The sequence below is a fragment of the Chlorocebus sabaeus genome, chromosome 28 (genome assembly GCF_047675955.1).
Source record: "Chlorocebus sabaeus isolate Y175 chromosome 28, mChlSab1.0.hap1, whole genome shotgun sequence".
Taxonomy (NCBI): Eukaryota; Metazoa; Chordata; class Mammalia; order Primates; family Cercopithecidae; genus Chlorocebus; species Chlorocebus sabaeus.
This window is the reverse complement of record NC_132931.1, coordinates 7,736,872-7,759,113: the sequence shown is the minus strand read 5'-3', so window position 1 is coordinate 7,759,113 and position 22,242 is coordinate 7,736,872. Positions and strand designations below refer to the sequence as shown.

General features: G+C 45.5%; 1 protein-coding gene across 6 annotated transcripts in view; it reads left to right on the top strand.

Annotated features, from left to right (window-relative positions):
* The window catches only part of GTF2I (general transcription factor IIi), a 103,454-nt gene extending 81,624 nt beyond the window's left edge, over positions 1 to 21,830 (top strand). For 5 of the 6 annotated variants that reach the window (XM_037990524.2, XM_037990521.2, XM_037990522.2 and 2 more), the window contains 16 exons: positions 3,301 to 3,372; positions 4,582 to 4,765; positions 5,743 to 5,801; positions 6,841 to 6,915; positions 8,491 to 8,592; positions 9,517 to 9,582; positions 9,758 to 9,941; positions 11,831 to 11,886; positions 12,563 to 12,643; positions 13,574 to 13,657; positions 14,333 to 14,516; positions 16,332 to 16,360; positions 17,956 to 17,997; positions 19,064 to 19,105; positions 19,904 to 19,979; positions 20,687 to 21,830. In XM_037990524.2, the coding sequence (XP_037846452.1) occupies positions 3,301 to 3,372; positions 4,582 to 4,765; positions 5,743 to 5,801; positions 6,841 to 6,915; positions 8,491 to 8,592; positions 9,517 to 9,582; positions 9,758 to 9,941; positions 11,831 to 11,886; positions 12,563 to 12,643; positions 13,574 to 13,657; positions 14,333 to 14,516; positions 16,332 to 16,360; positions 17,956 to 17,997; positions 19,064 to 19,105; positions 19,904 to 19,962 (1,319 nt within the window). In that variant the 3' untranslated portion in view covers positions 19,963 to 19,979; positions 20,687 to 21,830. Of the gene's footprint in view, positions 1 to 3,300; positions 3,373 to 4,581; positions 4,766 to 5,742; positions 5,802 to 6,840; positions 6,916 to 8,490; positions 8,593 to 9,516; positions 9,583 to 9,757; positions 9,942 to 11,830; positions 11,887 to 12,562; positions 12,644 to 13,573; positions 13,658 to 14,332; positions 14,517 to 16,331; positions 16,361 to 17,955; positions 17,998 to 19,063; positions 19,106 to 19,903; positions 19,980 to 20,493; positions 20,602 to 20,686 lie in introns of those variants that run through there. The other variant, XM_008018314.3, reaches the window with a different exon arrangement.
* The last annotated feature ends 412 nt before the right edge of the window (positions 21,831 to 22,242 follow it).

Genomic DNA, 22,242 nt, shown 5'->3' with positions numbered 1-22,242 from the left:
CACAAAATTATCTTGGTCCAGGAGTCCTGCAGTGGAGAAGATAAAAGTCAATGCTTAACTCATAGGTTCACCTCGGCATGCTTTTGATTTGGTCAAGGAATCAAAGTATTGGTGAAGAATTGAAGATTGGAAGTGACACATTTTTTGCTCAGGGAAGTAATGGAGAAAGAAAAATCTTCCTGGAGGTAGATCTTCAGTTTGGATTAATCGGAACGTGATGAAACCTGTAGAAACCCTCATTTCTCAAGACAAAGCTCAAATTCAAGGTTGTGAGGAGTGCAGTCACTGCTTTTGTCAGGGGCGGTTTTGACAGTGACTGCAAAAACTGAGAATGTGAAGCCTGTATTATATAAAGAATGTGCAAGCACCACAGAAGTCACTGCAAGGATTGGGTACCGGAGCAGTGCCGGACCGCCATCGTCACCAGATTGCAGCAGCCGTCACCAGAAGGAGAATCTCCACTCTCGCCATCACTAACAGCACTTGACTTTGTCCCATTCATAAAAAATCTTGGAAGGAATTAGAGGTGCTTAGTGGTTCCTCATTCCAACACCTTACTTGGCCTGCCTGTGTGGAACATGCATTATGAGTCTTTGGATAGGACAATTCAAGTCACAGACCACATGACAAAAGAATTTTGTGGCCATCGGAATTGTCTGCTTAAACCCACCATAGGTGCACATTGTCCTCAGCTTGGTGAAAGGGAGATATCACACACAAGAAGACAGTGGAGCCAGGCACATGATGGAGTGGGAGGTGGCACCTGGCTCTGTGAGGAGGCCATGAAGTCCTGCATGGGAGGAGCAAGGTGGGGAGTGGGGAGCAGGGTAGAAGAGGAGGCTGAGCAGGTAATAGAGGCGCTCGACCTTTGCAGAGGAAGAGTCCGAGGTCTTTATTGGTGGTATTCAAATGTGGTTCATACCAGAGGTATTTTCTGTGGCTGAATGGACTACTCTGAAATCCACAGGGAAAAAACAACTCACATTCAACCCTTGAGATGCTAAGTTTTCTTTTAAAGTAAAGGAAATGCTGCAAGATTTTCTGAAACCACCAGCCTTTAGCGATAACGTCAGACCTTCTCCAACATTTTCCAGCAGTTTGTCAGCAATCAGAGATGACCTCCACACCGAGACGAACCCTCCACCCCCCCGACCCCTTTCCTCTTTCTCTCTTTCCCTCCTTTCCTTATCCAGGAACACTCCAGTCAAACTGCAGTGTCTCCAAGTTGACCTCCGTCCTCATCCACACCTGAACATTCTGTCCACATCAGCGATATTCTACATGTCTTTATAATAACTTTTTTAAAAAAAATTTTCACGTTTAAAAGGTAAAGGTTGTCTTCTGGGTGGGAAAACACGCCCCACTGTCACTGTGGGTGATGCTGAGTGACATCTCCTAGGTCTTTTACCATTGCTTTCTTTTTTTTTTTTTTTTTTGAAGTGGTGTTTCCTTTTATGTCCATTGCTTTAAGCCATTTGTGAAATTACAGTGATTTCTGGGGCGGGGACAGAGGGAAGGCGGTGGTAAAAGTCAGTGGTGCTGTGGCCCGGTTAGGTGGAGGAGGTTTGGGGCAGGGCGGCCTTCACTGGGGCACCTGGAGGAGCACGGACGGCCCTGCGGGCAGGTGGGTGAGTTCTGAGAGCTGGAGGGCTGGTATGTAGCGTCCTCCATGGTTCCAGCTTGTGGCCTTGATCAGGCCGTCACCTGCAGTGGCCACTGAGCTGGTGATGAACTCTGCTGCCCTAGAGTTGCCCTTGGCAGAGACGATGGCCGCCGCCCTCTGCTGCTCAGCCTTTGCCACCACGGATCTGGCCCTTTCCTTCCTGCTGAGCCACCTCTTTGGTTCCACTGCTTCTACCAACTCCTTCCTGAAGGTCAGATCCAAGGTCATAGCATCCAGGAGGAGCCTGAAGGTTGCTGCTTGCTCCAAAGTCTGAAGGTCAGATCCAAGGTCACAACATCCAGGAGGAGCCCAAAGGTTGCTGCTTGCTCCGAAGTGAATTGCTCACGTATCTGGAGCCCAGCTCTCCCTGCGTGATCAGTTCTCCGGCGTCAGCCCAAGCCACCCCCGGCTTGAGGAGCTCTGCGGTGATGGACGGCAGCACACTCTCATTGGCTTCTCCGATAATTGGAAGATGGGAGAACCTGGCCGGCAACAGGCGGGAAGAGGACGCCCAGTGTGATGGTGACAATCTTTGCTCACGGTGATGACTGACGCCTTATGTGTTCAAGAGCAGCAGTCAAAGATAATTGGCTTCTTTTCCCATGGGATGAGAAAGTGAGTTCCTTCCCCTATCACAGTGTCCTGAATGCCATGGAACTGGTCGAAGGTGACAGACAGCTCTCCGTCCAGCACCACATCGTAGAAGGCAGAGTTCCTCACGCCTCCTGCAGCAGCAGCTAAGGCCAGGCCAGACTTGGCAGCTGTGTTTCCGTCTGCTGGACCCGCTCAGGCCTCCGTCCACTCCGGCCCCACATGAATTCCACCCCTTTATCATTGATTTCTGATGAGAAAAGTCACTTTGATTAGTGAAGTGTTGCTTTATGTGGATTTTTAGGCACACATCTGTTAGATAAAACAAGGATTGCCTGTAGAGAAAGCAAATAAAAGCAAAGTCCCTCCTGTTGAAACTGGTGTGGGAGCCCTTGAACCTTACGCAGCTGGCCTCCCTGCCCTGACCAAGTTCGCTGAGGGACTTCTCCAAGGAGGAATGTGTTAGAAGCACTGATTTTGAGCACTCTTTCATGTGGACAAATTTCACTTTATTTGCAATGTCAACTTAAATTTAAATTCTGTCTTTCTAGGCCGGGCACGGTGGCTCATGCCCGTAATCCCAGCACTTTGGGAGGCCGAGGTGGGCGGATCACTTGAGGTCAGGCGTTCAAGACCAGCTTAGCCAACATGATGAAACCCCATCTCTACTAAAAATACAAAAATTAGCCTGGTGTGGTGGCAGGCACCTGTAATCCCAGCTACCGGGGAGGCTGAGGCAGGAGAATCGCTTGAACCCAGGAGGCGGAGGTTGCAGTGAGCCGAGATCACACCACCACACTCCAGCCTGAGCGTCGTAGTGAGACTGTGTCTCTAAATAAATAAATAAATTCTGTCTTTCTGCAGTTTTTCTGATATTTGGCAAGTACCGGAAATTATTCTTTTCCTTAAGGCCCCAAATTTTGGCTTTTAACAAAACTGAGTTAAGAGAATCACTGCAAACAAGGGTACGTTCTAGCGAAATCCATTCTGATTTGCCACAGCACTGATAAATAACACAGTTAATTGGGTTTCTTTTTGTTTTCCAGTCAAAGAAGATTGGAATGTCAGAATTACCAAGCTACGGAAGCAAGTGGAAGAGATTTTTAATTTGAAATTTGGTAAGTAAAAGCCAATATTTATGTCTTTAATAACATATCAACAAAGGGCCATGTCTGAATAGAGGTATGGAAGTTCAGGACCAACCGGGTGCGATGGCTCACGCCTGTAATCCCAGCACTTGGGAGCCCGAGGTGGCCAGATTGGGAGGTCAGGAGATCGAGACCATCCTGGCTAACACGATGAAACCCCATCTCTACTAAAAATACAAGAACATTAGCTGGGCGTGGTGGCGGGCGCCTGTAGTCCCAGCTACTCAGGAGGCTGAGGCAGGAGAATGGCGTGAACCGGGGAGGCTGAACTTGAGCAGTGAGCCGAGATCACGCCACTGCACTCCAGCCTGGGTGACAGAGCGAGATTCTGTCTCAAAAAAAGTTCAGGACCTAAAGAAGGAAGGTCCCAGAAACCGGGTTTCTGTTTCTTTCTACCACTGCACCTGCTACTGAAACCAAGCAGATGACTTCATTTTTCTCGGATTCCGCTTTCTCACGTGTCAGAATGGGAGAGGAAGGGAGGCGTTGGGATAAGTCTCAGTTCCACTGTTTGTACTTCTCATCTGGCTAACACCCATGTGGCAAATAGGTTTCATCATTTGTTTCAGCTTAGATTTGTTGACAGCGGTTTCCTGGAGTGCTGTCTTGAGAACGATTCTGAGGAGGCTCAGCAAGAAAGTGTTTCAGTTGATTGGGTGTGTCTGTCATGGAGAAGGAAGTAAGGAGTGGGCAGTGCTAGCAATATTCCCGGGGCACTCCTATCCATTATCTCAATACCTGGGGTTGACGTTTCCTGTCCCAGATCAGGAGTCCTGACTACCCTGCCTCTGACCACTCGAACTGAGGCTTAGCTGTATCGTAGACGCCACCCGTTTGAACAGACACCCTGCTTCTCGATGATAACACAAAGACCAGCAGGGGCCACTGCTGTGTGGAACGGCCTTCGGTCATTTCTGCCCAGAGCACAGAGGTCATTTTCACTAATAAGTAACTCTCCTTTTGATTGAAAGTGTTAAAATATTCCTCCTAAAAGCACTTATTTTTTAGGCTCGTTCTTCAGATTTGCCCCATATCCTAAGCAAAATGCCTTCAATATGAAGTGGATATTGCTTGATCGTAGGGAGCTTGTCCATACTGTACTCGAGAATGTAGATGCAAAGAAAAGAATGTCCGTGTCAAATGTTATCCTCCCCAACTTATGTTCTCTTGCGCTTTCAGCTCAAGCTCTGGGACTCACCGAGGCAGTGAAAGTACCGTATCCCGTGTTTGAATCAAACCCCGAGTTCTTGTATGTGGAAGGCTTGCCAGAGGGGATTCCCTTCCGAAGCCCTACCTGGTTTGGAATTCCACGACTTGAAAGGATCGTCCGCGGGAGTAATAAAATCAAATTCGTTGTTAAAAAGTAAGTTATTTTGCCACTGTAGTCGTTTCTGGAATTAAAACAGTAAAATGACACTTCCGTTACAATGTTTTTCAAGCTGGAGGTGACAGGCGTGGCTGTTAAGTCCTTGATGGCAAAGCCTGGCTGTGAGCTGCAGTCCTGGTACTGTCCATGGCCTCTGCAGTCCCCCAGCCCATACTCAATCATCTTCATCAGTGCAAGGAAAATGGTGACGACGGCCTCCGCCGCGTCACTGCGAGGCCCCGTGGGGACTCACAGTATGCCTGAATGGAAGTTTAATTTGCTGGCTTTTATCTGCTCTGTTATTCCTGGTCAATCTTGAGAGCAACTAAGTGTCAATGATTGAGTTTTTTTCTCTCTTTTTTTTTTTTTTCTTTTGAGACGGAGTCTTGCTCTATCGCCCAGGCTGGAGTGCCGGGGGGCAATCTCGGCTCACTCAAGCTCCGCCTCCTGGGTTCAAGCAATTCCGTGCCTCAGCCTCCCAAGGACCTGGGATTACAGACTTGGGCTGCCACGCCTGGCTAATTTTTGTGTTTTTAGAATAGACAGAACTTCACCGTGTTGGCTAGACTGGTCTGGAATTCCTGACCTCAGGTAATCCACCCGCCTCAGCCTCCCAAAATGCTGGCATTACAGGCATGAGCCACCATGCCCGGCCTAATGATTGATTTTCTTATCTACATTTCTGCAGAATTTTAGTGGCTGAAGGAAGTACACTAGTTTTTTTTTTCTTTTTTCTTTTTTCTTTTTTTCATGAAAAGAGTCATTTATTTGCTCTTCATAAAATGGCTTTACTAGTCACGGGAAGGAAAAGTCAGGGTCTTTTGTCCACAACACTAGGAATTACTGTTGTGTTACAGGATGATCCTGTGAATGCCTTTAGAAAACAAACAACCCTGGTCACATCACGACCGTTTTACTGGCTGTGAGACCACCACTGTACTGGCTTCTGTAACATTTCTTGGTTTTCTTTCTAGACCTGAACTAGTTATTTCCTACTTGCCTCCTGGGATGGCTAGTAAAATAAACACTAAAGGTAAGAGGCGACGTGTACTCCGTATCCTATTGGTGCGCATGAAGACACCCTTTATCCGCATTCCTTAAATCATATGGAATCGGCCGATATCTTTGTGGGGCTCGTAGTTGTTTACTTTGCTTTTTAAGGTATTTTGTTTTATTATTTATTTATTTATTTATTTATTTATTTTTGAGACAAAATCTCGCTCTGTTGCCCAGGCTGGAGTGCAGTGGCGCAATCTCGGCTCACTGCAACCTCCGCCTCCCGGATTCAAGCCATTCTCCTGCCTCAGCCTCCTGAGTAGCCGGGATTACAGGCACGTGCCAACACGCCCGGCTAATTTTTATATTTTTAGTAGAGACGGGGTTTCAGCATGTTGGTCAGACTGGTCTCAAACTCCTGACCTCGTGATCCACCCACCTCGGCCTCCCAAAGTGCTGGGATTACAGGCATGAGCCACCACGCCCAACCTAAGGTGTTTTATTTAATGGACTTATTTTTCTTTTTTAAAAAAAAAAAAAAAAAAAAAAAAAATTCATTGGAAATGTCACATTTGCAATCCTAGTTCATTTATGTTTTCACAACTTTGTTGAGCCCCTGTGGAGGATTACACTACAAGTTTAATTCTACAGGTTTCTTTGAAAAGAGCCAAACTGTATGAATTTTAATACTCTGCTCTTATAAAGCATCTCCTTCTGGCCGGGCGCGGTGGCTCACGCCTGTAATCCCAGCACTTTGGGAGGCCGAGGTGGGCGGATCACAAGGTCAGGAGATCGAGACCATGGTGAAACCCCGTCTCTACTAAAAAATAGAAAAAAAAATTAGCCGGGCGCAGTGGCGGGCGCCTGTAGTCCCAGCTACTCGGGAGGCTGAGGTAGGAGAATGGCGTCAACCCGGGAGGCGGAGCTTGCAGTGAGCCGAGATTGCGCCACTGCACTCCAGCCTGGGCGACAGAGCGAGACTCCGTCTCAAAAAAAATAAAAAATAAAAAATAAAGCATCTCCTTCTGTATTTTTTTTTCCTACAATATACAAAAGGAAATCTGCTTATTTTACAGCTTTGCAGTCCCCCAAAAGACCACGAAGTCCTGGGAGTAATTCAAAGGTTCCCGAAATTGAGGTCACTGTGGAAGGTAAGGGCCAGTCCTTGGTATGTTTCTGTTCATTCTCTAGTTTACTGATTGTGTCAGTTCACTAGCTGTGTGTTTATACGGATGACGTTAGCCAAACTAGCTTTACCTGTGAACAGCTGCCTGTGATAAAGCTACGTTTTTGAATGTTTCTCATTGAAAAATTTTAAACCATTAATAGAAAAAAGATAACATGGATCACATCATAAACTGCTCCCAAGAAAAGCCCTAAAATGCTTTTCCTTTATCATAACAAATAAGGGTGCAGAGTCACGTGGAATATTTTATCTTGTTTTTTCCTCTTCATTTTTTTTCTATTCTTTTAAGGAAAGAAAGTTTCGGGGTGGTTTAAACAGCAGTGCTTTGAATGAAAGTATTATCTTTTTCTTTTTCTTTTCTTTTTTTTTTTTTGAGACCGAGTCTCGCTGTCTTGCCCAGGGTGGAGTGCAGTGGCACAATCTCGGCTCACCACAGCCTCCACCTCCACCTCCCGGGTTCAAGTGATTCTCCTGCCCCAGCCTCCCAAGTAGCTAGGAGTACAGGTATCTACCACCAAGTCCGGCTAATTTTTATATCTTTAGTAGAGATGGGGTTTTACCATGTTGGCCAGGCTAGTCTCGAACCCCTGACCTCAGGTGAGCCACCACGCCCAACTGGTTCTCATCTTTTCAGGCTCACAGTGTTAAAATACTGCATACAATACTAAAGACAATCTCCAACCAACAGTCAAGTATGGATATTTCTTCCATCTCTTCATAAATGCAGAAGGAAATCACTGCATTAGGATCATTCTCTATATCCCAGGTGTCAAGTTTTTAAGTAAGAGTTTGCAGTACTGGTGTTGAGTGGCACAGAAGTCCCCATTTAGTCATCTGGTATCCTTTCAGAGAGCCTGCTTTCTCCTATGACAGCCAACAGGCATCCTTGGGCAACTTACACCCAATTAATTATTTCTGTTAAAAAATGCCAAGAATTAAAAACATATTGAACCCTTGACTTTCCTCCTTCTGGAAAAGATCAGAGGAAGATCTCTCTTATATACAAGATGCCAGCCTTTCCTGAAGGGCAGATCCAGGTTCACGGGACCTGGGAGGCTTTAAGAATATAAAATTAGGACCGAGCGCAGTCGCTCTCACGCCTGTAATGCCAGCACTTTGGGAGGCCGAGGCAGATGGATCACCTGAGGTTGGGAGATCAAGACCAGCCTGACCAACACGGAGAAACCCCATCTCTACTAAAAATACAAAATTATCTGGGTGTGGTGGCGCATGCCTGTAATCCCAGCTACTCAGGAGTCTGAGGCAAGAGAATTGGTTGAAAACAGGAGGCAGAGATTGTGGTGAGCCGAGATTGCGCCATTGCACTCCAGCCTGGGCAACAAGAGTGAAACTTTGTCTCAAAAAAAAAAGAAAGGAAAAGAAAAATGGGTTTCTGTGGAACTTGCAGGATGACAAGAATACCCATTTCAATTTGAACCTAGGTTTGTTTTCTGGCACAGGCTGGACTTGAAGGTCGTAACCTAGAGACACTTACGTCATTGAATGTGTGTTGATTATCATTATTTTTACTCTCCTTTAGGCCCTAATAACAACAATCCTCAAACCTCAGCTGTTCGAACCCCTACCCAGACTAATGGTTCTAACGTTCCCTTCAAGCCACGAGGGAGAGAGTTTTCCTTTGGTAAATATGCGTTTTATTTTTCTTTCTTTCATCGTTTTAAATAGAATAAGTTAATCATGTTTCCTTTTGCCAGGTGAATTGTTCTTATTGGTGAGTCAGTATATATCCGAGGTTAAAGGAATAGCCCATAGAGCCGGGCTGCCTGAGTTCAGATCTGAGTTCAAATCCGAAGCCACTTAGGCAGGCGAATGCACCCTGCCTCATTTTCCCTTTGTGCAAAATGGCAATAACATTACTTTCTTTCTCATGAGGTTATTATGAGGATTATAAATACTGTCATTTAAAGTGCTTAGAACCATGCCTCACATGTAGTAGACACTATAAGTTATGAAGGCATTTTGGGGGGTTTTCATTTGTTTTTTCTTTATTTCAATATTTGTTCACTTACTTGTAGTCAACATAAAAGCAATGTACTAAAACAGTTTGCTTATGTATCAGGACTGGAGTAGTTGTCAAGTCATATCGTAGTAAAAGATTATGCGTTTTTCATTTCTTCTTAAAGATGCACAAATAAGGCCGGGCGCGGTGGCTCACGCCTGTAATCTCAGCACTTTGGGAGGCCGAGGTGGGCGGATCACCTGAGGTTGGGAGTTCGACACCAGCCTGACCAACATGGAGAAACGCCGTGTCTACTAAAAATATAAAAGTAGCCGGGCATGGTGGCGCATGCCTGTAATCCCAGCTACTCGGGAGGCTGAGGCAGGAGAACTGCTTGAACCTGGGAGATGGAGGTTGCGGTGAGCAGAGATCGCGCCATTGCACTCCAGCCTGGGTAACGAAAGCGAAACTCCGTCTCAAAAAAAAAAAACAAAACAAACAAAAAAAAAGATGCACAAATAAGATGAAACATTCCCGTCTCTGAGTGTGTATGGATGAGTACCGTGATAAGCATTGCAATTTAACTATCTTATGTTTTATATACAGAGGCCTGGAATGCCAAGATCACGGACCTAAAACAGAAAGTTGAAAATCTCTTCAATGAGAAGTGCGGTAAGTCTATTTTGAAACATTCTTACTGCAGCGCAGGGTGCCTTCATGGGAGCAGAAGGGAGCAGAGGGGGATACTGAGCATTGGAGTGTCCCAGTCATTGGCAACGCATGGGTTTTTCAGGCTTGAGTGGCGTCATCGCCCATGTTCTGTTCTGTGTACGCGGCTGTTTTGCAGGGGAAGCTCTTGGCCTTAAACAAGCCGTGAAGGTGCCGTTCGCATTATTTGAGTCTTTCCCAGAAGACTTTTACGTGGAAGGCTTACCTGAGGGTGTGCCATTCCGAAGACCATCGACTTTTGGCATTCCAAGGCTGGAGAAGATACTCAGAAACAAAGCTAAAATTAAATTCATCATTAAAAAGTAAGGAAATTGGATGAAGTGGGATTAGCATGAGTTGATCGTGTTTCACACTGGGAGATGGGTATGTGGGTTCATGTTTGTGGCAGGGCTGAATGAGCTCTGGAGTCAGAAAATCTCCTTTTTATGCTGCACTCTTGTTTATGTTTAAAACTTTCCGGCCAGGTGCGATGGCTCACGCCCGTAATCCCAGCATTTTGGGAGGCCAAAGCGGGTAGATTACCTGAGGTCAGAAGTTCAAGACCAACCTGGCCAACGTGATGAAACCCGTCTCTATTAAAAATACAAAAATCAGCTGGGCATGGTGGCACGTGCCTGTAATCCCAGCTGTTTGGGAGACTGAGGCAGGAGAATCACTGGAACCCGGCAGGCAGAGGTTGCAATGAGCCAAGATCGTGCCATTGCATTCCAGCCTGGGCAGCAAGAGCAAAACTCCATCTCAAAAAAAAAAAAAAAAAAGAAAAAAAAATTTTCCCTATGCTGCTACTAGAAGGGAAGGAGGACTCCTCTATACTGGAGAGATAACGACTTTTGGTTGCTGAATGTTGTTACTGCTTGATGCTGAGGAATCTCAGCCGCTGTTCAGTTTTCTAAAGTCCTTTTATTTCTCCAAATTAATAGAATATTTTAAATTTCTCCTGTTTGCTCAAACATCTGTGGATTAGGCTAACATGATTGAAATAGATAGGAATGGGCCAGGCGCGGCCATAAATCCCAGCACTATGGGAGGCCAAGGCGGGCAAATCACTTGAGGTCAGGAGTTCGACACCAGCCTGGCCAACATGATGAAAACTCGTCTCTACTTAAAATACAAAAAGAAAAAAAAATTAGCCAGGTGTGGTAGCAGGCGCCAGCTACTCGAGAGACTGAGGCAGGAGAATCGCTTGAACCCAGGAGGTGGAGGTTGCAGTGAGCCGAGATTGTGCCACTGCACTCCAGCCTGGGTGACAGAGTGAGACTCTGTCTCAAAAAAGGAATAAGAATAATTGGAGTTTTATAGTACATGCTAATGCGCATGAATTACTTGAAATCAATTGAAATGAATTTTAGGTTTCATTTACTTGGTGTTAGGCTTAATTTTGAGTCACCCAGGGATGCTCTCAAGCAAAGCTGGCCTTGCCAAACATAATGGCCACCTCTTTTTTTTTTTTTGAGATGGAGTCTTGCTCTGTACCCCAGACTGGAGTGTAGTAGTGCGTGATCTGGGCTCAGTGCAAATCCCGCCTCCTGGGTTCAAACGATTCTCCTGCCTCAGCCTCCTGAGTAGCTGGGATTATAAGCACGTGACACCATGCCCGGTTCATTTTTGTATTTTTAGTAGAGATGGGGTTTCACCATGTTGGTCAGGCTAGTCTCAAATGCCTGACCTCGTGATCTGCCCACCTCAGCCTCCCAAAGTGCTGGGATTACGGGCATGAGCCACCACGCCTGGTCAGTGGCCCACCTTTTATACTTTTGGCCAGGTCTGCAGAGGTTTGGCAGCCCCTAAGCCCTCTGCTTCCACTTCCGCAGCGAGAGCCTCAAGTGCTCCTGTTTTCACAGCCCATCTTGTGTTTCCATGCTGCGCACATGGGGCGTTTTCTCTTTCCTTCCTCAAGTCTGGCGCTGATTCTTTTCAGCATACATTCTAGCCTTGGAAAGAAGATGCCAATAAAACCAGCGTAGGGGAAGGGCGGCCAATGAGAGGCAGCGATGGATGTTAAATTTACAATTGTGGGTTGTGTTTTTGGCTGTGGTTCTTTAGATAACCATATGATTTCTGTTCTTCATGACTAAGAATTGAATTTAGACTTTACAGAGTTACTGGTTTGTAAATCTTTGAGTTGTTTACATTTTAACGTCAGAGTTTTACTGTTTGATCAGCACATTTTTTTTTTCTCTTTTGTCTATAGGCCCGAAATGTTTGAGACGGCAATTAAGGAGAGCACCTCCTCTAAGAGCCCTCCCAGTGAGTGTATTTTCTGTATTTTCATTGCTATAGAACACACGCTCTTAGGTGTGCACCGTGCAGCTGTGGTTTACAAACATTGTTTAAAGAATAGCCATTGAGGCCGGGCGCGATGGCTCACACTCGTAATCCCAGCACTTTGGGAGGCCAAGGCGGGTGGATCACCTGAGGTCAGGAGTTCGAGACCAGCTTGGCCAACATGGCAAGACCCTGTCTCTACTAAAAATATAAAAAATTAGCCAGGCGTGGTGGCGGGTGCTTGTAATCCCCTCTACTCAGGAGGTTGAGGAGACAGCAGCATTGCTTGAAGTTGGAAGGCGGAAGTTGCAGTGAGCCGAGATCGTACCACTGCACTCCAGCCTGGGCAACAGAGCAAGACTCCATCTCAGGAAAAAAAGGAAAACGCATTCAAAGTTATAGTTTGGGCTATTTCACAGTTTTCAGTTCTTTAATAATTGGGTGGCTCTGTTTGTGTGTGATGTTCTCCTAAGCACCACCAGGAAGAGAAAACCAGTGAAAAGCAGCCCTTCAGGGGGCGTCATGTCTTCCTGAAATGATGTACCATGGAAAGAAAGAACCTTGAACAGGACTGAGATCAAACAGTCTCAGACAGCATGATTATTAGAAATGTTGACCGTGTTTTCTACGAATTCTGATTTTAAATTTGTATTTTCAGGAAAAATAAATTCATCACCCAACGTTAATACTACTGCCTCAGGTGTAGAAGACCTTAACATCATTCAGGTGACAATTCCAGGTATGATTTCTTTGCTTCCATCATCATTTGTGGGGGTCTCTTCAGGGCCTCTTGGACTCTCCCAGCTAGAGAGGTTTGCTCAGCCCCTCCAGGTACTCGGATACATTACACATTGCCTGGCGCTCCTCCCAGACCCCTGCAGCAGTTGCCTTCCAAATACACTTGCTCTCCAAACAGCTCCCGCAAGTTTTGGCACTTGGCATGAGCTAAATCCTGTTAACCACCCAAATGTGTCTAGTCTGTTCCTTAAAAAGAGTCTGTATAAGGCCGGGCACAGTGGCTTATGCCTGTAATCCTAGCACTTTGGGAGGCTGAGGCGGGAGGATCACTTGAGGTCAGGAGTTCAAAACCAGCCTGGCCAACATGGTGAAACCCTGTCTCTACTAAAAATACAAAAAAAATTAGCCAGGCGTGGTGGTGCGTGGCTGTAATCCCAGCTACTTGGGAGGCTGAGGCAGGAGAAATGCTTGAACTCGGGAGGCAGAGGTCACAGTGAGCCAAGATGGCGCCACTGTACTCCAGCCTGGGTGACAGAGCGATACTCCGTCTGGGAAGTAAAAAAATCTATATAAAACAGCAGGTAAAGGTCTTTATAACAAGAATAAGTTTGTAATATTTTTAGCTAGGCATTATTTTAAACAATTTCAAATTTAATTGAGTTCAAAGTGCTCAAATACTTAAATCATTTAAAAATGGCAAATGCTTGAAAACGTTACACAGAGCTCCTGTAAATTGGGATTAAAAGTGCATCATTGAGCAGCAGCTTGTACCTGTAGTCCCGGCTTCTTGGGAGACTAAGCCAGGAGGATCACTTGAGCCCAAGAGTTCGAGGCCAGTCTGGGCAACATCGTGAGATACCATCTCTTTACCAAAAAAAAAAAAAAAAAAAATACAGTATTTAAGTTTTGGATTTTCTCTGAACTGTTTTAGATGACGATAATGAAAGACTCTCGAAAGTTGAAAAAGCTAGACAGCTAAGAGAACAAGTGAATGACCTCTTTAGTCGGAAATTTGGTAAGTTTTGCATTTGCAAAGTACAGTTGCTGTAAGCAAAGAGCTTTGTTTTAATAAGATCTTTTCAGCAGATGATGGTTAGGTGGTTGTAATCCTCCTATAGAAAAGGAATTAAAATTTAAAAGTAAGTGTTTTGTTTATGCTAAATTTATTTAATAAGATACCATTAGTGTTACATTATCGATTGTCAGTACAAAAGTTCATGAATTTAAGGTTCACTGTCGGGCAGTGTGGCTCACGCCTGTAATCCCAGCATTTTGGGAGGCTGAGGCGGGTGGATTCATTGAGGCCAGGAGTTCGAGACCAACCTAGCCAACATGGTGAAACCCTGTCTCTACTAGAAAATACAAAAAATTAGCCGGGTATGGTGGCGCATGCCTGTAATCCCAGCTACTCAGAAGGCTGTGGCATGAGAACTGCTTGAACCTGGGAGGCAGAGATTGCAGTGAGCTGAGATCAAGCCATCGCACTCCAACCTAGGTGATAGAGTGAGACTCTGTCTCAAAAAAAAATTTTTTTTAAGGTTCATATTTAAATTTGTTTGAAGTGTACAAAGACCTTAGTTAACAGCAGAGACAGTCTTTAAAATAAATGTTGATCTGGTGCTTTTGACAGACTTTTTAAGGCAGTGGGTTCATCTGTGCTGTTGTGCTGTTTGTCTCACTGTCACTGTAGGTGAAGCCATTGGTATGGGTTTTCCTGTGAAAGTTCCCTACAGGAAAATCACAATTAACCCTGGCTGTGTGGTGGTTGATGGCATGCCCCCGGGGGTGTCCTTCAAAGCCCCCAGCTACCTGGAAATCAGCTCCATGAGAAGGATCTTAGATTCTGCCGAGTTTATCAAATTCACGGTCATTAGGTAAGTGAGAGTTTTCTGCTTAGTCACAGGAACGAGTCTGGAGCTCATGAGGCTGACTCATCTAAAACGCAGCCACAGGTAGTCATCGAATCAGGCTACCTATGCGAGGCAATGAACAAATAAAGATAACTTGTTTCATCGTTAGAATGTTAGATGTGCCTCTGCCTAAGCCGACTCTTAATTCTTTGGCAAAGGGTTGGCAAACTAGGAATGTTCACCAAATTCAGCCTGCCTCCTATTTTTGCCAAATTCAGCCTGCCTCCTATTTTTAGAGACTTCCTGAAAAACAGCTACACCCGTATTATCCATGGCTGCTTTCCTGTCACAGTGAGTAAATAGCTGGGACTGAGACGGCATGGCCTCCAAAGTCTAAAATATTTACTCTCTAGCACTTTATAGAAAAACCTTGGCCAGGCACAGTGGCTCATGCCTGTAATCCCAGCATTTTAGGAGGCCAAGGCAGGCAGATCACCTGAGGTCAGGAGTTCCAGACCAGCCTGGCCAACATGGTGAAATCCTGTCTGTACACAAATACAGCAGTTAGCTGGGCATGATGGTGCGTGCCTGTAGTCCCAGCTACTCGGGAGGCTGAGGCAGGAGAATCGCTTGAACCCAGGAGGTGGAGGTTGTAGTGAGCTGAGATTATGCCATTGCACTCCAGCCTGGGCGACAGAGTGAGACTCCATCTCAAGAAACAAAGAAAAACTTTGCCAACCTCTGTCTTAGGGCGCCGTGTCACAGGCTTTGGCTCAGACGGATTCAACCTCACATCAACCATTTGTTAGCCTGGTCACTCTGTTCCTTGTCTGTAAATGAGAGTGACCATTGTTACCACGGAGAGTGTCAGCTCCCTCCCATAGAGCAGGCATGATGATTGTACTCATCCTCTAACACCATTTGAGCTCCACATTTCTTCCTGTGTCCTTGTTACCATAAGAGACGCCCACCTAGGCCGGGTGCGGAGGCTCACACCTGTAATCCCAGCACTTTGGGAGGCCGAGGCGCGCGAATCATGAGGTCAGGAGATCGAGACCATCCTGGCTAACACGGTGAAACCCTGTCTCTACTAAAAATACAAAAAATTAGCTGGGCATGGTGGTGCACGCCTATAGTCCCAGCTACTCGGGAGGCTGAGGCAGGAGAATGGCGTGAACCTGGGAGGCGGAACTTGCAGTGAGCCGAGATCGCGCCACTGCACTCCAGCCTGGGCGACAAAGCGAGACTCCGTCTCAAAAAAAAAAAAGAGAGACACCCACCTGAGCACCAACCCCAGGTTATCTTCCTCTTTTTCTTCCAGCGCCCCAGAAACTTAGCTACAACTCAACCTACCCAATTAGTTCATCATCAAACTGCCACTGTCTCTAGTTCACATCTCTTAGGACTGGCACTCAGAAATCTCATAATAAATCCTCTTGAGGCTTCTTCTCATTCACTCGTCTTCTTCCAACCTTCTTTCCCTCAAAATCTCATATTTTTGTTCCGCTTCACCCACGGTCATTCTCCGTATCATTCCCAGGAGTTACGCAAAAAGCCCCTTGTGTTCTTCTGTGCATTGAACTTAGAATCACTCTGTTCCCTGCTCTGGCGTTTCTGTTTTTTCTTTTTCCTCCATTTACTGCATAACATTTTCTAACAGTGTTCTTATTATGGATACATATCTATCTCTTCCATAAGTTTATAAGATCGTGGATAATACTTCTCACTGTAGTACGTAAATGACATGGGCTAGATATGAGTTGAATAGACAGTTATACCTGTAAATTCTTATAGAGTGAAAATAAATTATTATACTTTACAATTTGTTTCTCTCTTTAGACCATTTCCAGGACTTGTGATTAATAACCGTGAGTATTTTGTGAAGCGTTTTTGTTTTTTCCCCGGGGTCTGACATGTGTGCGTGTGAGTGTGTATATGTGCTTAAAGTATATTACGTTCCTTCACCTACGTCAGCAGCCATGCCAGATACTTATTTTAGCCCTCAGTAAAAACACCAGGCACTTCCAAGTTGTAAAATTCTTCAAGCTTCTTAACTTTTCCTATCCTCGATGCACTTAATCATAAAATGGTAATAATAGCACTGATTCTGGGGGAGTCATTCCAGTAGATGGAAAGCATCTAGAACAAGTGTCAGCAAGCTCCCGCCGAGGTGTGTGCATAAAGTTTTATTGAAACCACCATCGTGTTCATTTGTTTATGGCACCATTGAGAGGTGGCAACAGCAAGTGTGTGCTTGCAAAACCTAAAATGCTTACTAATTGGCTCTGTAAGAAAAGAGTTTGCAGCCCCCTAACCTAGAACAGCGTCTAGCCTATAGTATGTGCTTAGCCTACGGTATGTGCTCAGCGAATACAATCTATATTTATTACTGCTTTTATGACTGTTATAATGACTGTGCTTGGATTTCGTGCCAAAGTAAGTCACTTAATGTGCCTGCTTCTATTACTGTTTCAGCACAGTGTCTGGCACACATTGGGCTTTCAGATATAGGCCGGGCGCGGTGGCTCAAGCCTGTAATCTCAGCACTTTGGGAGGCCGAGACGGGCGGATCACGAGGTCAGGAGATAGAGACCATCCTGGCGAACACGGTGAAACCTCGTCTCTACTAAAAAATACAAAAAAAACTAGCCGGGCGAGGTGGCGGGCGCCTGTAGTCCCAGCTACTCGGGAGGCTGAGGCAGGAGAATGGTGTAAACCCGGGAGGCGGGAGATCCGGCCACTGCACTCCAGCCTGGGCGACAGAGCCAGACTCCATCTCAAAAAAAAAAAACAAAAACAAACAGATATTGCCGAGCGGGCGAACAAATGTCCTTTCAATTCCTTAACGTTGATGTCATTTTCAGTAGTATTTTGAGCCAAACTTAATTTTGCGAGTGTGTTTTTGTTCTCTTAACTTTATTATTAAATGTATAAAAGTGAGGCCAGGAGCGGTGGCTCACGCCTATAATCCCAGCAGTTTGGAGGCTGAGGCAGGCGGATCACTTGAGGTTGGGAGTTTGAGACCAGCCCGTCCAACATGGTGAAAACCTGTCTCTACTAAAAATACAAAAATCAGCTGGGCGTGGTGGCAGACGCCTGTAATCCCAGCTACTTGGGAGGGGTGAGGCAGGAGAGTCACTTGAATCCTGGAGGCGGAGATTGCAGTGAGCTGAGATCGTGCCATTGCACTCCAGCCTGGACAACAAGAGCAAAACTCTGTCTCAATAAATTATTTATTTACATAAATAATACATACATAAATAAAATGTTCTGTTTTGTTCCTGTTCTTGTGCGGTAGTGTGGAATAGAGTTTTATGGTAATTACTATGAATTAGTGATTCTGAGGACCATATCAGAACTCTGAGGTTTGTATCCTTCTCATCTTGAGCAAATGTATGTTAAAATGCTTGTCAAAGGGAACAACACGTCCTTACATTATTAAACCAATCTGCTTCATTTTCAGAGCTGGTTGATCAGAGTGAGTCAGAAGGCCCCGTGATACAAGGTGAGTGAGGCAGGGGAGGGCCGGGAGCTACTCCTGCGGCTCAGTCGCCTGCCCTGAGGGGACTCAGTTACACAGCGCACACATGCTGCTCTCTGGTTTTCACTCCTGGGTTTGACAGCTGATCAAAACATAAATTCAAGCTGTGGGTCCTGATTGAGAACGGGGGGCTGCAAACCATTTGCACCCTCTATCCCAGCTCAGGCCTAACATCAGGAACCCCAGGATTAATGGATAGGATGAAATGGCAGAGAAAGAGGGTCGTCATTTTAACCTGACTCTGTGCTGTCCGTTTCTAATGTCTGCCATAAGTGATTGAGCAAAATGTTCTTGAGTAGAAATGTACAGATTATGCTTTTAAAAAATTCCTTAAAACACAAGTGGAATGGCCCGGTGCTATGTGAGTCATTGAAAGTAATGAGGCTGGGTGCGGTGGCTCACGCCTGCCATCCCAGCACTTTGGGAGGCTGGGGCGGGTGGGTCACTTGAGATCAGGAGTTCGAGACCAGCCTGCCCAACATGGTAAAACCCTGTATCTACTAAAAATACAAAAATTAGCCGGGCGTGGTGGCGTGTGCCTGTCATCCCAGCTACTTGGGAGGCTAAGGCAGGAGAACGGCTTGAACCTGGGAGGTGTAGGTTGCATTGAGGCAAGATCACGCCACTGCACTCCAGCCTGGGCAACAAAGGGAGATCGTGTCTCAAAAAAGCAAACATATGAACAAAAACAAAAAAGTAATGAAAAGCTTTTATTAAAGGGAGTAAACAGAAGGATGAGGAAGAAAGCATAACTAAGGCACTTGTTGTTTTCCTGGTAGAGCTATGTTAAGACTGCTCTTTCAGACTTCAGCTGTATATGTGAACTTAGGACCGCATTTGAGAAACAGAAATTTGAAAGTACACTTGGATAATTGTGTGCTCCACCTCAAGACCGTGGGCATTGTTTCATCATGCGCCTGTGTTTGTACAGAGTCTGGAGGGCTTTTCTCCTCTTCCTCCTCCTGGGTTCTTTCATAGTATAAAGCAGCTGTTGAACGATGTGGAAATCAATCTCTGTGTTTCTCTTTAGAATCAGCTGAACCAAGCCAGTTGGAAGTTCCAGCCACAGAAGGTAAAAGGGTGGGGTGGTCCTGCAAGTCCTTAAGACTTCTTCTTTCTTCTTTTTCTTTCTTTTCTTTTCTTTTTTTTTTTTTTTAAGACAGGGTCTCGCTCTGTCACCCAGGCTGGAGTGAGGTGGCGTGATCTCTGCAACCTCCACCTGCCAGGCTCAAGCAATTCTCCTGTCTCAGCCTCCCGAGTAGCTGGGATTACAGGCCTGCACCACTATGCTTGGCTAATTTCTGTATTTTTAGTAGAAACGGGGTTTCACCATGTTGGCCAGGCTAGTCTCGAACTCCTGACCTCAAGTGACCTGCCGGCCTTGGCTTCCCAAAGTGCTCGGATTACAGGCACGAGCCACCTCGCCCAGCCCAGACTTTTTACCAGGACAAAGGATTGTGTGTTTAAACTATTTCACTAGAACTGAGTGGTGGTTTCGCTCTCTTTCTTCTGGGTGAATTGGATTTGCAGGTTATGCTGTTGCGAGATGACGCATAGCTGCTTTTGCTCCATTTCCCCCAGATGACTTGGTAAATTCTCCGTGAATGACTCTGCTACATAACCTAGATAACATAATGTGTGTCCTTTAAATGCATAAAAGCCAGGAGATGTTTGTTACTTTGAAAACTTAAGTAACACAATTTTGAATGTGTTGCTAAAGAGACTTCTCTCTCTGAAGCTCTTTTGATGTTTGGTGTCTTGTCCTTATTATTATTAAACCATATCTTAGTAAACAGTTTGGTACGAATGGATTTATCATTGAGCAGGTCTGCAAAATAATTAATCGGTACCATTTTGTTTCCATTGATAGAAATAAAAGAGACTGATGGAAGCTCTCAGATCAAGCAAGAACCAGACCCCACGTGGTAGACCTCTTCCCTCCTAGGGTAAATCAGCTTCTGTGTCAGGGATGCCGTGTGGTGTCCATCTGAACCCCCCTGCGTACGCGTAGCTAATGTGATCTCCCCATTTTCACATAAGATGGTGGCCCTGCCTTCAGGGAATGTGGGAGCCAGGTGGGAGCCTTCCTGGATGTTTAAGCTAGAAGACTGAACAGGGAGATTCTCCTTGGATCAATATATGTCTCTCAGTCAAAGATGTAAAAGCACTTTTGCCTTAAAAAGAATGTTGTTTCTAATCTATAGAGTAAACGTTGTCCTTCTCATTGGAATTCACTATGAGTCAGAATCATTAGACTGACTTTTTTTTTTTTCCGTAGTAATAGTATTTTGCAGAGTCTCACAGAGCTGCAGATCTATTGTTCATCTTGCAGAGTTGAGTTCACAAGTCTGATCCTGTTATTCCAGATTTCTTAAATTTGGCCAAGTTATAACAGGAGCAGTAGCTTGAGACCCGAAGTCAGGAAACTTTGACAATGGATTTTTTTTTTTTTAAATCCAGAGACTTGTTGTACTGGAGTTTGCCTTACCCTGTCAGCTCATGGACTTAAGGTTTCGTCCCGCTTTATGAGCGCATCTGAATCCAAGTCACTGTCACCCGAATTTGCAAATTAAGTTGTGATATTCGTGACTGTTAAATTCCTGTAATTAGATTAACCTGTTTGCTTGCTTGTTTGTTTTCTCTCCTATTTTAGCTTAAAGTATCAGTGGTTGAGAAGAGCTTTTCGGACGTGTTACTTCCCCAAGCTGTGTAATATACTTGTATAACAGAAATACCTTCTATACAAACCTTTTTTTCTACTTTTAGATAGAAATGTCTACTTTTTCAGCAGTTCTGTGAATTAAAGAGCAGAGTGACTGTGGGTCTGGAATGGCTGGTGTACTTGGGAATGCATTATCAGGAGTTTACAGCAATGCTGGGAAACGACAGGGAAAATGACAGGAATGAATCTCACCAGATTTTTTATGTACTCAGCAGAGCCTTGAGTTACGGTGTTTATTTTCCAATCAAGTGAAGATATCTCCTACTGGAACATCTCAGCTTCTGCAGTGAAGACAAATTCCTGTGATAGTTCAGTTCTTTAGTTTTTCTATTTGGGAAAAAAAAAAAAAAATCATTTAAATGATCTTTTGTTCACGGCTCTCCTTAATGACTGAGTGAACAGTTCCTATCTGTATATTTGACTAAACCTTTTCCTAAGCTATCTCTCATGGTTCCTATGTTTTTTTTTATCATAATTAAAAGCAAAACCATCTGGATCACCTAACAGTCAGAGGTCAGTATCTCAGCGTGTGAATTACAGAATAAATACAGAGAGAACCTCTTCCACTTTTACTTTTCGTCCAAATAAAATGCATGGTGTACCAGAAGTTGAAGATCGGGTTGAGGATTGGGGCTAGCTCGATGACACTAAGGCCCCGACATCGCGGGACCTGCTGTGGCGTGGATTCTTAGGAACGCGGTTCTAGCCGGCCCCCTCTCCAGGGGTCGCCGTGGCCGGCGTTACTTCCTAGTTCTTCTTGTAACCCTGAGGTGCCAGCACGGGGAGGGAGGAGGGATCAGGGGGCTGAGGATGCAACCTCTGACGTTCTGCGCCTTCCTAGGAGAGTCTTACATGTGTTGAGATTTCACAAGCAATGCGAGTTGTAAAATACCAGCTCTACAAGAAGCTAGGCTCTGTGACAGCATAGTTCTCAGTAGCTTTATCACAATATTCACAATGGAGAATTATATGACATGGTAGCAGAAATAGGCCCTTTTATGTGTTGCTTCTATTTTACCTCAAATTGTAGATATAGGGTAATCAATAAAATCCATCCATGCCTTTCACACACTAAGTCATTGCTCTCTCGGCTGTTTTCATGGTTCTGTCTGGGGAAGTTTGGGGGTGGCTCGGCGTAGGTGGGACGCAGACCGAGGCTGAGGCTGGTGCTGGGCAGGGCCCGCCGGGCCTCCCGGGGACAGTGCCACTTGCAGTGTTTCTCAGACCACTGTTGCCCATCTCTTCTGAGCTGGGCCAGGGCCCCCACCCACCCTTCTATCTGGGCCAGCCAGCTGTGGATGGAGAGCAGCTCACATACGATTTTGGGAGCCAAAAGCCCCTGCCATCGAGGGCTCATGCGGCAGCGCCTCCTGCCTGAACCCACACACTGGCTCTGAGGCTCCTCTTTTCTCAGCGTGGTCCCTGCCTCTGCCGTGCCCCATCCGCATGGGCCAGAAAGGGAAACTGATCTCACGATTCGCCTGCCT